We start from the raw sequence: 14,526 nt of genomic DNA, 5'->3' as shown, positions 1-14,526 counted from the left end.
ACCTAATCACCTCCCAGAGGCCCCACCTCCTAATACCCTCACCCTGGGGGTTAGGACTTCAACATATGCCTTTGGGGGAGGGAATACGAACATTCAGTCCACAGCAACCAGATGCCTATTGGCCAACCAGTAACGAGATGCATACGTCTGGGCTGACTAGTGGGCCCCTCGCTGTCAAATGAGGCTTGATGGACAACAGGCTGACTCCTTTTGTTCCATGAGATTCATTTCTGGAGGAAAATGAGTAAGAGTTTTCAAGCTCTGTTGAGTTCTTCCACGTGTCTCCCTCTGACACAATGTCTCTTTGTTGCTGAGGCTGCTGGAAAATAACGGAACCCCGTGTTTCCTAAAGTGTGATGTGAGGACCTCGTGCATTAAAATGCCCTGTGCACTTGTTAAAGTGCAGATTCCTAGGCCTCACTCTCACCTACTGAATCCAAATCTGGGTGCCTGAATTGGTTTCCTCTGCAAGCTCCCCCTGTGATTCTGATGGTGACCAAGTTTGGAAACCACTGGCCTACCTCACAGCTGATCCTGGAAGCCAAGCTAGTTACGGAGCAGCTTGGCTGCTGGAAGTAAGAGAGAAGGGCTGTTTGCAATGTCACGTTCAGGATGCTGCCTAGGGAATGCTCTGAGACCCTCTTTTTAAACACTGATCTTGTTGAAAGCACTTGGCTTTGGAAAACACAGCAGAAACAAAGGAATCAAAGTCTGAACATAGGTATCACAGGTTTTTCGGAGCTAGAAAGGGCCTTAGAGACCTTTGGGCAAGACTGAACACTTTCATATGTGAAGAGATGCTCAACGTCACGAATCATCAGGCAAATGCCAATCAAAACCACAGTGAGATATCACCTCACACCTATTAGAATCCCCATCACACAAAAGACAACAAATAACAAGTATTGGTGAAGATGTGTAGGAAGGGTATTGTCTTGTGCACTATTGGTGGCATTGTAAATTGTGGTAGCTACCCCACAAAACAGTATGGAGGTTCCTCGAAAACTTAAAAATAGAGCTACCATATGATCCAGCAATTCCACTTCTGGATATTTGTCTGAAGGCAATGAAATCACTATATTGAAGAGAGGTCTGCACCCCCGTGTTCATAGCAGCAATTTTTATGATAGCCAAGACAATGGAAACAACCTGAGGGTTCACTGATGGATGATTAGAGAAACAAAATGTGGTATATACACAATGGAATATTATTCAGCCATTAAAAAAGACTGAAATCCTACCATTTGCAACATGGATGGACCTTAAGGGCGTGATGTTAAGTGAATAAGTCAGACAGAGAAAGGCAAAAACTGTATAATCTCACTTATATGTGGAATCTGAAAAAAAAAAAACTCATAGAAAAAGAGATCAGGTTTGTGGTTATCTGGTTATCAGAGGCAGGGAGTAGAAGAAATGGATGAAGGTTTTCAAAAGTTACAAACTTGCATTTATAAGATAAATAAATACTAGTGTGTAATGTACAACATAATGGCTGTAGTTAACACTGCTGTATGGTATATTTGGAAGTTGTTAAGTGAATAGATCCTAAAAGTTCCCATCACAAGGAAAACAATTTTTTTCTTTTTTGTTTTTATATCTATATGAGATAATAGATGTTAACTACACTAATTGCCATAATCATTTCACAATATATATGTCAAGTCATTATGCTGTACACCTTAAATTTATGCAGTGCTGTAAAGCAATTATATCTCAATAAAACTGGGGGAAAATTTATGAAGAAGACTAAACACTTTCAGAGGCAAGGAAGATGATACAAGACAACCAGGATGGGGCCTACAGGGAACGTCTACCGCAGCATCCAGTGTTGGCAAGCAGAAAAGCGGACTAGGCGTGAGAAATCTCCTGACTGTTGGAGAGAAGCTGAAAATCTAGATTTTTATATGAAACACCCAACTTTAAAATTAGCAAGTATTCCATTTTTTTCCTCAAACTCCACACAGATCAAACACACATTCCTGTGGATCAGGCCTGCCCAGTTTGCAGCCTCTGCTCTGGTCTGAGCAAGCTCTTTATTTTTCAGATGGAAAAAAAATGGAGGCAAAAAAGTGAGGTGACATGCCTAAAGTTCTAGAGGGAGCCAAGGAAAGAACTGGAAGTCTGGGTCTCAGAGCTCGTAGCCCAGAGCACGACCAAGGTACCCCAGCCAGAGGAAGTTTGGTCCCAAGTACAGCTGAGCCTTCATCTTCTCAAACATGCCCCCGCCCCCGCAAGGCGGGAGGGAGAAGACACGTGAATGGGGGAGGGTGGCAGGGCTGCTGCTTGGAATGTGGACTGAGGTAGCTGTTGTATCCTGGTTTCTGTTCCCTGGAAGCAGACTCTGAGACAGGAATTTATAGGGATGCTGTTGGGAACAGCATGTGTGAGGAGTGGGGGGATGAGATGGGCAGATGGAGAAGCTGAGCTGCGATATAGTCGAAAGGAGGCCTCAGCTCATCCTCTGGGGAACTCTGGCCTTGCAGGGCTGACTGGTCTTTGTACCCCCGCATCAGCTAGTTGGTGGATGTGGGCTGTCTGGGGGAGGGGCGTGGCCTTGGGAAAGACTGCTCTGTTTGGCTGAGACTGTTCCCAAAGAGGGAGGAAGCCTTGCTTCACCAGCAGCCAACATTCCTGGCTGATTAAGGGGTGAGGGATGGTAAGAGTGCCTGGTCTGAAAGGAGATGCCAGTGGTACCCCATCACGTCCTCTCCGATTCCCATGGAAATTCCAATTGTCTTTTAAAAATTCAAAACTGTATTGTGCCCTATAATATATATTTGTTGGTTATTAAAAATGTTTTAGATTCCTCACCATGAAATGAAGTAGAATCTCCAGGGAGTTTCATGACACTTATTCCTGTGACTTCTCAAACCTTCTGAGTGACTGTCACAGGCCTGTGTGAGAAGCCCCTCTCTCCACTGCGTGTGTTCCGTGCCCTTGAGAGGCTCCAACCGACTCTTGGCCACATTGTGAATGGCGATGTCCACATGTCCTGTCCTCAACAGCCCTGCTCAGCTCCTGTAGACTCATGCCTGTGGCTTCTTTTATGGAGTCTAACCATCTCATATTTAGTCTTCTTTTCTTCGTGCTGCCTTCTGTTTTTCCCAGCATTATTGTCTGTCTTCTGGCCTCATTCTTTTCTGGATGTGAAACTGAGATTGGGGTTAGGAGACTTGCAGAAACCCCACCGCTTGTGAGGGGAGGGCCGGGCGCGAGCTCAGCGGACTGATCCGAAGCCCTTTCTACTTGTTGCTGCCTCACAGAAGCATCTGCTCATTCACCACGAAAGGGAACTGGGCAACTGGAAATCCAGTGCTTTCTTTGCAGGCATGAGGCTTACATTGACATCTCGGGGATCTTGTAAAGAAACGCTGTGATGGTTTAAAGTACAAATGGATCTTAAAGAATCTTTGCAATAAGCTGCCTCATTCTGCTAGCAGAACAAAAAGAGACTCTCCAACACAGTTAGTGTGAAGTTTTCTGAAAATTGCAGATATTTCGCCAATTTTCCCAGGACCTGGACTCTCATTTTGTGTTCCAAAGGAATGTCCAAGCCAGGAAGCAAGTGTGGGTGATGGTCCTTGGGCCACACTCTGCTCACATCCCTCTGTGGTCCTCACCCTTCCAGTGGAAGCCTACGATTGTGTCTATGAGTGTGAGCGTGTGTGTTTACTCGTATGTGCATGTGTGTGCATTGTGTGTACGCACGTTTGGGGGCATGAGATGTGGGAGGGAACCTCATGTAAACATATCAATGATTAATGAGTAACAGGGCTTCTGATAACGTGTCCTAGATGGATTTCAGAGAAGGGGAAATAAATATATAGCAATATCTGTGTGTGTATGTGTGTGTGTATACACACACACGTTGTTATATAAACATTTAAAGCATTGTTTTATATATATTATATACTTTGTGTTATGTTACAATGTATAATGTCATATATAGTATTTTTTTCTTATATGCAGAAAACTATCGCACTTAGAATTTTTATTTCATGTCTCCATTTCCCTTTTATTCAGGTCTTTGAAGGACTTCATTTACCTGTGCATGAATGGCTGGGCTAGGGTGAAGGGGCTGGTGGAGCCGTGGTGGGAAAGGTTCTGTCATCCCTGTTGTTTGGGGGGCTGGCTGCGTTTCAGGAAGTGCAGACGCCCTCTAGTGGCTCATGGACGATATTCATGAAGAAGAACGCTGGCTCCTTGAGGGGCATTTGGAAACCAGCCCAAGAAGTTACTCAATCTCTTCTTTATAGGCTGCAGTTTGTTACTCAGATCATTATTTTGACTTCTTGTAATCTTATTCTACTTTGATGCCATTTTCTTTCTCTTTGGTATGGATAGTTGCATGGAATCTACTGAAGGAAAGCGAATGATACAAAAATATGAAGATATGCTCTCATTGCTGGAAAAGTAAGCAGCTTCTGGAATTGTGTTATTTCCATATTTCGTAACCCCCAGTACCTTTTGCAGTCCCGAGTTTGAGCAGATTCCTCAGTGGCGGGGAAATGTCACTCCATGTTTTATGTTAGAACCTTGGTATCTATGAGTACAGTTCTTCTGGGTTACAAACACAAGATCTCTGGGGAATGCAGTTTCAGTATAGTTTTGCTGAGAGCATGAACTCGGCAGAGCTAGAAGTGGGCACTCCTCATGGCACTCCGAGATCAGTGTCACAGAAAATTGCAGCAGCTGCTCCCTAAGCAGAAGGCAACAGTGCGTGCGGCACAAAGAGGAAATACGTTTTAATTATATTTCCGGTATCTTTTTATGGCGAAAGTGTAAGAATGAAAATTTCACATGAGTTCATTGTTCCTGCTGTAAAGCTGCAGTACGTCTTTTGGGAGTGCAAGGTGTAGTACCACACTGCCCACAGTGTTACCACATCCAATAATGTCACCACATTCCCTGGATGGAAAGCCTTTCAGTGCCTGCCATCGTCTCCTTAACATACCGTAAAAGCCTCCACTGGCCTTTGCTTCCCTACCAGCCTGGATACCTGCCCCTCTGGCCTCAGGTGTTCCCAGCACACAGTCAGCTGTTTCTCACCTGCACCCTTTGGCTGTGGTGTTGCTTTTGCCAGGAGCACTCATTCCGCTTTCATTGTCCAACCTCTGCTCATCCTCTGAAACTCAGTCAAGCATCACTTCGGCAGCGCCTCTTCCATGAAGCCTCCCTGGCCTTCTCCTTGTCTATCACCTTCACCCCCTCACCCACACACCCCTGCCATTAGATGCCTAATGCCTTGTGCGTCTCTCTAAGATTGTGCTTGCTGCATTCTCTGCTTACCTGTGGTTTCACCAGTAGCTGCACTTACCCTGGCGTGTTGAGTCATCATGTTATCCCCTAAGCAGAGCATTCAGTGTGTAATGACTGAATGACAAATGTCCGTGACCTATGAGAAGATTAGCATGAAAGGAAATCTTTCCCAATAGCTTCTTCTGACATTTACTGAGACTAATCACCACTTCCTTTATTGCCCCAAAAGATCACATGGACCCTCTCTTTCTACTCTCCTCTGATTGAATAAGTTATGCCATCTTTAGAAATGAGGAGTTACATACAGGAGCTGCCATACTGGCTGAGTCAATGATTTTGACTTAAGAATGTAGTCAGGTATTTTACTAGTAGCATATTCAGTTTGGTAGATAGATATATATATATAGATATCGATATAGATAGATAGACAATGTTATCTATATCTTCAGTTAATTATCACTAGGAATTGGGGAGCTGGGAGGGTGCTTATGAGATGGCTGTTGTTTCCCATTCTTGCAGGTATGAGACGCGACTTTATGAGGGCTGGTGTCAGACGGTATCAGAGAAGTCACAGTACAATCTTTCCCGGCCGCTTCTGAAACGTGACCCAGAGACCAAGCAGATTACAGTCAACTTTAACCCACAGGTAAGTGAAGCAACAGTCATTTCCTGTTGGGTTCCTGAAGAGTTTTCTTTAACTTTACTGATTTCAAAGGCAAAGAGGCTTTTTATAAGCATCTGCAAAAGCTGCTCAAAAGAATTTACAGTCGGGGTTTCATTTTGGGGATGAATTCTGCAGAGCAGTGTTTTCTTAACTTGTCCAATGTTTACATTTTTCTCCAGGGTTGGCCGATATATTTGCTTTGACTTTGCACAACAGAAAATATTGCAAAGTATTTTTTAAACTTGCATATGATAACAGCTTTATTATGTACTTGACTTCATATACAAAGTTCAAATGATATTATACTTAAGATTAACTCATCAAAAAGTTTAAATATTGTATTATAGATATGTACTATTTGAAATTCCAGAAGACATTTAAACAAGATATTGCTACCCATCTTTGGACAGGTAGAAGAATATATTACTGACCATTTCGTACCAAACAGCTGACTAGGCTTACTTTGAATGTGTGCTGTACGAGTCCATGAAGGCTGTGGACTAGATACTGGAGGGCTAACCAAGTGTAAGACCTAGTCCCTGCTCTCAAGGAGCCCACAGGTAGCTGGGAGCTAGAATGTCAACTTGCAGAAATCTGTCTTTATGAGCTGGCGCATGATAAATCTCAATGGAGTAGCTTTGGAAATAAGACTCTAGATTAGTGATTCTCAACCGGGGCAAGTTTCCCCCTGCAGACGTTTTTGGTTGTCACAGAGGGCCTGCGTGCCAATAGCATAGAGTAGGTAGATAGCATGGGGACTGCTAAACTTTATACAAGGCACAGGATGGTGCCCTACAACAAAGAGCTGTTTTTGTCTGAAAATGTGGGTTGCTCTAAAGTTGAGAAACCCTTCTCTAGAGGATCAGAAGGGTGGATGACCAGTGTGGATTGTGGCAGCCATGGAAAGCTTGGTGCTGGTGAAGACGATAATTAAAAGTTAGCGTATATAGGAAATATTACACCATTCAGCTAAAAAAAAGGATTGGCCACACTGAGCCGAAAGCTGTCACCTACTACTGTCCTGATGGCATGTCCTCCAGGAATGCAGTACAGAGACAGCTGAAAACTTAGCTGATAGCATATTGGTGCCTTTGGAGAAAGCCGCAGTTTAAGTAGAACATCAATTCTGACTGAAATAAAAATCAGCAAAGAAGTTGGAGGATCAAGTTCTTTACTTTGGTGAGACACGACTGTGTCATTTAGCTCATTTCACTCATTGGAGTAATTTTATCAGCTTGCACTGTCAGCAGTGTTGGACAGTAAATGTCCAAAGAGATGAGTTTCTGGCCTACCAACTGGGTCATCGTCTAGATGTTATAATTACAGCCGTTACACCCTGGGTATAAGACAGTACTGAGGCTTGACTATTCTTCCTCTATATACTCCAAGAGCAAGGACTTTATCTGCCTCAATGTGCAACACACAGTAGGTGCTTTAAAGGTGATTGTAAGTGATAGAAGGGAAAGAAAGGAGAAGAAAGAAGTGAGAGAAAAAAAGAAAAAGAGAAGGGATAAACACCTAAATTATAACATGAGTCAAGGGGAGACAACTACAAATACAAGTCAACAATAGCTGCAGCTATTCCACTTCTAGCTTCTAGTAAGTGGCAATAGCTATGGTAGTAAGAATGAACAGTAATACATACGAGGTCTGACAATTAAGTTCGTGAACTCATCCTAGACAAAGTGCTACATGCCTCATTGCTGAATATCACTATGGTCACCTTCAAAGTACTCCCCTTGGGAAGGTATGCACCGACACAAGCACCTAGTGTACCCTTCAAAGCAATTTTGGAACTCTTTTTCTGGAAAGGCCATCAGAGCTGTCATTGTATTACCCTGGATGTCCTGAATGTCATCAAAATGTCTCCTTTCAATATTTCCTTTATCTTTGGGTAAAGAAATAAGTCATTGAGACCAGATCAGGTGAGTAGGGAGGGTGTTCCAATACAGTTATTTGTTTATTGGCTAAAAACTCCCTCACAGACAGTGCAGTGTGAGCTGGTGCATTGTCGTGATGCAAGAGCCATGAATTGTTGGCGAAAAGTTGAGGTCATCTAACTTTTTCATGCAGCCTTTTCAGCACTTCCAAATAGTCAACTTGGTTAACTGTTTGTACACTTGGTACAAATTCATAATGAATAATCCCTCTGACATCAAAAAAGCTTAGCAACATCATTGCAGCAAGTGCTCGAAATTGATTATCAGACCTCATACATCATTCTGAGGGACATGATCAGAGTTTGCCCCTTTGGGACCAGGATAAGAATTGTATGGGGAAAAATTTATATGTAATTTATTTAAATTATTGAAATGTCTTGTTGTTGGACATTTAAAATATTTTTCTACTATTATAAATATGTATTTCATTGATTCTGGGATCACATTTTTTTTTCTTATCTCTGAAAGTGACAAGTGTTTATAATTTAAAAATAACACTTTTTCTTTCCTCCTAGGTTGGACATATAATATTAGTTTGGTGCAAAAGTAATTGCGTCTTAAAAGGTTAAAAATAATTGCAAAAACCACAATTACTTTTGCACCAACCTAATAATAGTGACCCCTGCCATCATTGGCATCTTGCAGTGAGATAAAATGTGGTATAAATAATGTTACAATAAATATCTTTAGTTACTGTTGCCTCTATCCTTGATTATTTCTTTGGGATAATGCCTAGAAATTGGGATTGCTGGGCTAAAGGGTGCTCCCGTTTTGAGACTTTTCATGTATATTTTCAGTTTGTTCTGCAGAAAGATGGAATTTAGTCATTCTCCTGCCAGGAAGATACTCATTTCTTCTAACCACTTCCAGCCTGTTGAACTAGAAAACATGAAATATCTCAACATTGTTTTAATTTGCGTTTATTTTACCACTAGTGAAGTAGAACTTTTTAATGTGTTCATTGGCTGCTTATATTTCTTTTTCTATGAATCGCTTGTTCATGTCCTTTTGAGTGGAAGTGCCCTCTTTTCTTGTAAATTTGTTAGAGTATTTAGGAAATATTTGTCAGACATTAAGAAATGTGCTATAAGTGTTTTTACCAGTTGAAGTATGCCATTTTAGTATGTATATGCTATTTTATGCATATAAATTTTATCTTCTGTGGTTGTATGTTCAGAATGGCCTTCTCTACCTCATTATTATATAAATAGCTCCACATTTTCTCCTATTTTTTGTTTTCATTTCTCACATTTAAATGTTTTAATATCTCTCTTGAATTTATTTCAAAATAAACTAGGAGGCTGAGGTCATGTCCCTGCCAACTGGTTAGCATTTGTCTTAACCCTGAGTCGGGTTTGCTGGGTGACAGGAAGAGCTGGCCCAGAGCCACTTGGAAGCAGAGCTGGGAGCCTAGGTGTCTTGATAAGCAGGAAGGAGATGGGGAATGGAGAGAGGAGGCAGGGAAGAATCTATGGCCTGTTTTGTCGCACGTACCTACCACATCAGTCCCTGTAGGTTCAGAGGTAAACATGATGGATGAGAAGGGATGATGAGCATGGTGCTTAGAAACCCTTCCAGAGGCCTCTCTGTCTTTTCCCTGGACCACATCTGCTTGGCTTCTCACTTCTGCAGTTGCTGCTCAATTCAGCGCCCCACAGACGTTCATAGAGGCCTGGGTGGTTTCCATCTCCTGATCTCCTAGTACATTAAAACGCAAAGACATGCCAGCACAGTGCTCTTTCAAATGATTCTATGCAACAGTGTTGTGCAATGGGCACCTTCTCTCAATCCTGTTCGTTCTATGACTATGCGAATGACCTCATTTGGAGAGACCTCCAGAAGTTTAAATTTGAGATTTCTCATGTGTGTGGGTGGCCCAGATCAGATGATACCACCACACCTTGATGGGAACTGGCTCCGTCAGCATAAGCCTATCATGTCATCAGTCACATGTCCTAAAACATCAAGGCCAAGCCCTCTCCTGCTGTCACTGATGTCTCCTTTCTCAGGTTTTCCACGACTTGCTCTTTGTGATTTATGGATTCAGTTAACCTTACTGCTTTCTAATTCACCTTCCTTCTGCCTTATACTCCACTTCCCTTCTCTGAAACTAGATTTAAGGAACGGTAGGAGCAGAAGTTAAGAAGGGACCCAGAGGGCCTTTGGGTCCCTGGGGTTTTTCAGTCCTTCCAATATTGCTGCTATTCACTGCCCCTGAACTACAGCCACTTACGTCAATTCTTTCCTCCAGCTGATTTCAGTGATGAAAGAAATGAGTTATCTTCAACCCAGGCAGATGAAGCACATCCCTGAGACAGCAGCAGCCATGTTCTCCTCCAGGGAATTCTATCGGCAGCTTGTTGCCAATTTGGAGTTGATGGCAAATTGGTACAACAAGGTTATGAAAACTCTGCTAGAGGTGGAATTTCCATTAGTGGAGAAAGAGCTGCAGAATATCGATCTCTGCCTGAGAGCTGCAGAGGAGACTCTGAACTGGAAAACAGAAGGTAACAGGGCACCACCTGGACTGTGGGGAAAAGGTTGAGAGTCAAGATTCTAATAAAGTTGGTAGACCCTCAAATGATTCCCCTGTGATCTGGTTTGTGTTTGAAACACCAGCCTATCCTCTCAGGCATATATCCAACGCAGAGAAGGCAAGGCGGGTTGGTATTCCTCTTCTTCCTTCTCTTTGTGTATAATGAGTAGATTTAGAAAACTTTTCGGCCACGCACTAGGGGAGGGTCAGCGGTTGCATGAGATCTCCCACCGTCTCCAGCATATATTGGGCGCTTCATGAAGGAAGATTTTTATTATCCCTGTTACTTAATTTTCTTAACTAGACTATAAACATCTTAAATGAGGAACTATGCATTTACTTCTCTTGTAGCCTCCATTTCTATTCAGTAAACTTTCATCGACGGATTAACGTATGTGGGGTACTCTGGGAGGGACTGAGGGGAGAATATGAGAGACGAGGTGTACGAGACATAGCCCCTACCCTCAAAGAGCTCACATTTAGTGGGGACAACAGACCTTATGTACAACATAAATCATAACAAGACATGCTGTGATAAAAAGTTAAAATATGCTATCACAGAGTTAAAAATAAAGTGTGATGAATCACAGGGGAAGGAGATTCATTTGCATTTGGGTCCTCAAAAGAGTTAACGTTTGAAAAGAAGATTACAGCTAACTCACAGAAGTCTTGGAATGCCGTATTAAACAAGTTAGAACTATATTTCATATACAAGAGGGAATGATCTTTTCAACATTTAGTACAGTGAAAGTGCCTAAAAAGTAAGATTCATTAACCCAAATAAAGTCACCTAGTTGCACTGGTATGCCCCAGCAAATGTATCAACTTTTGTGTGCTTGGTAGGTAAGTAGTACCTGTTTATTTCTTTTCCTCTATAATCAGGGTTATGCTGAGAGTTGGCTTCATTATACAGCTAGGAAGAAAGAGACTGAGTATAATGAAGTAACCTGTGCAGAAAAGTCTTATAAAACCCATGGGTATTAAATCCCTATCTTTCATGGCAACTAGACCTTTAGCTATGCCACTGTCAGCTATTTCAATTAATTCTGTTTCTCTTGGGGAGCAGGCATTTGGGATTATGTCAATCAAATCACCAACAGTATTCATGATCTCGAACAAAGAATTCAGAAAACTAAAGACAATGTGGAAGAGATTCAAAACATCATGAAAACATGGGTGTCTCCAATATTTAAGAGAAAAGATGGAAGAAAGGAAGGCCTTCTTTCCATGGATGATCAGCGTGATCGAATGGAAAAATATTATAGTTGCATCAAAGAATCTGGCCTTAAGATTCATGCCCTCGTTCAGGTAATAACCAGCCTCTCAGTCACCCATACCAGGAGTATAGAGAAAGCATCAAGAAGTGTGTTTGGGTGCCAGAAGTGATTTGGAAATTAGAACAGTCAATAGATGCTGTGTCTTCTGCAGTCAGAGATAGACGTTTGTACTGATAGCAAAAGAACTAAAGCTAATAGATAGGGAGAGTGAAAAGTCACATTCTAGCATCAGTGTGTCAAAATTAATACTATCTTAATGGTCAAATACTATCATCACACGACTTAAGTCCCACACCAAACCCCAGGGCGGGGAGGAGGAGAAGAGGACAGAATCCTAAATTATCTATTGCCCTAACCACCCCCAACTTGCCCACACAACCTGGTAAGGACCTCCCACATCGTCTTCATTAATCTAGCTCTGTAGAGCCTGAAGAGATTCCCATGCTCGTTTCCTTAACTGCATTTGATAAGGAGAAGAAACAACGCAGAGTGCTGCACTTAATGCAGTAGGCTCTGCCCTGCATTGTGATCAGGGCAACTTTCGGTCTCAAAAGACTGAACAGTGGAAAAGAACTATAAATGGCTTCCAGGTAGCCACGCCGCAGTTCTGACAGGTTGATCTGACATACTGAAAGTCAGTCATGAAATACAGCTGTTATTTTGGGGTTGTCTGTGGTTTGAAGTACAGTGATGTACTTTTGACTTCTAGTTCATTAATTTCTGTTCTTTCTTATTTCTTTCTTTCTAGCTAATTTGGGGTTAATTTGCTCATTTTTTTCCTAGCCCATAAGAGTAGAAGCTTAGGTAGTATTTTAAGGCTGTATTCCTTGCTAATACAAGCATTTGGTGACATACATTTTCCCCTTAGCAGTGCTTTACTTGCATTCCACAAATTTGATCTGCCTCATTTTCATTATCATTCAGTTTTATTTTTTCTCTTGTGATTTCTTTAACTCCGTGCTCATTTAGAAGTATATTGTTTAATTTCCACATACTTGGGGCTTCTCTGGATATCTTAATAAAATTGGTGTCTAATTTAATTCCATTGTGGTCCAGAGAAAATGCTCTGTAAGATTTCAGTCAGTGGGAATTCAGTGAGATTTGTTCCATGGACTAGAATATTGTGTGTTTTATGCAGTGTTTCTTGCACACTTGAAAATGTGTTTATTCTTCCATTGTCCATATCTTCTATATACTTTCTGCTTTTTGTCTGTTTGTTCTACCAGGTACTAAAGGTAGAGTATTAAATCTCCACCTATGATTTTAGATTTGTCTATCTAATCATTTAGTTCTGTGAGGTTTTTCAAGTGGTTGAACCTCTGTTGTTAGTAGGTACAAATATATTTACAGTTATTATAACTTCCTGATAAACTGACCATTTTATCATTATTCCCTTTTTATTTAGAAATTCCCTTTTTATTTCTAATAATACTCCCTGGCCTTGAATTCTGCCTTTTCCCCCCGTTTTCCTTGTATTACTATAGTCTTTCCTTCCAGACTCATTATTTCCACTTTTTTTCATTGTCCATCCTTTTCCACCCTTTTACATTCAACCTATGTGTTTCTTTGGAGTCAAATTTCTTCTCTTATATACAGGATATAGTAGAAATTACTTTTCTAAGTCTAACAACGCTGCCTATTAATTGGAATGTTTAAACTATTTAATATAATACATTTAATATAATTAAATTTAATATAAATGTAACTTTAATATAAATTTAATATAAATTAAATTTAATATAATTGTTGGAATGGATGGATTTAATTACCATTTTGCTGTTTGTTTTCTATTAGCTTGATTTCTCTTTTGTTTCTCTGCTCCTCCTTTCCCACCTTCTTGTTATTAATTGTATATTTTTTAGTATTCTATTTTAACTCCTCAATTGGCATTTCAGATTTACCGTGTTGCATTACATTTGCAGTGGTTGTTCTAGGTTTCCATGTCTCTTGAACTAATCACAATTGACTTAGAGTTTTCCCATGAAATATAGGAAACTAGCAACAGTGTGGCTCAATCCAATGCCCCTTCATCTTTCACACTGTTGCTGTGTGTGTGTGATTAAACTCCACAAGAGAGTGTTATATATATATATATATATATATATATATATATATATATATATATATATTGCTTTAAAAACTCAAGGAAAAAATATTTACACTATTTTATATTTACCCATATACTTATATTTCGAGACTTGTTTTTCCATTTTGTAGAAATGAGTTAACATCTTGCAGTTCAGGTCTGCTAATGGCACAGTCTGTTTTTGTTTATCTGAAAATATCCTTATTTCAGGTGTACAAATCAACATAATAATTAGACATTTAAACACCTCACAAAGTTATAACCCCCAACTCTATTACCCATCTGACAACCATATATAGCTGTTACAATACCGTTGACTATATTCCCTTTGCTGTAGTTTACATCTTGTGATCATATAATATATATATAATAGTTGACATTCAATATTATACTAGTTTCAGGTGTATGCCATAGGGGTTAGGCATTTATATAATTTATGAAGTGATCCCCCGATTAGTCTAGTACCCATCTGACACCATACATAGTTTTTACAACGTTATTAATTATATTTCCCATACTGTATTTCATATTCTGTGACTATTTTGTGACTACCAATTTGTACTTTCTAATCCCTTCACCTTTCTCACCCATTCACTTTTGTTTTTGGTGGGTAGTTTCTTTGGATATAGAATTGTGTAGACAGTTTTATTTTTCTTTCAGAAGTCATTTTATTGCCTTCTCTTCTCCAATGCCTCTGATCAGAAACCAGCCATAATTTGTATCTTTGTTCCTCTATATGCAATGTATTGTTTCTCTCAGCCTGC

General features: G+C 40.6%; 1 protein-coding gene across 3 annotated transcripts in view; it reads left to right on the top strand.

Annotated features, from left to right (window-relative positions):
* Nucleotides 1-14,526, top strand: part of DNAH9 (dynein axonemal heavy chain 9) — a 316,438-nt gene that overhangs the window by 31,529 nt on the left and 270,383 nt on the right. For all 3 annotated transcript variants that reach the window (XM_088801911.1, XM_088801910.1, XM_088801912.1), the window contains exons 11-14: nt 4,345-4,413; nt 5,779-5,905; nt 10,115-10,370; nt 11,466-11,707. In XM_088801911.1, the coding sequence (XP_088658037.1) occupies nt 4,345-4,413; nt 5,779-5,905; nt 10,115-10,370; nt 11,466-11,707 (694 nt within the window). The remainder of the gene's footprint in view (nt 1-4,344; nt 4,414-5,778; nt 5,906-10,114; nt 10,371-11,465; nt 11,708-14,526) is intronic.

Source organism: Rhinolophus sinicus, chromosome 12, assembly GCF_057876585.1.
Source record: "Rhinolophus sinicus isolate RSI-liver-muscle chromosome 12, RSI-T2T, whole genome shotgun sequence".
Taxonomy (NCBI): Eukaryota; Metazoa; Chordata; class Mammalia; order Chiroptera; family Rhinolophidae; genus Rhinolophus; species Rhinolophus sinicus.
Note: the sequence above shows the minus strand (reverse complement) of the source record. Positions and strands in the feature narration are given on the sequence as shown.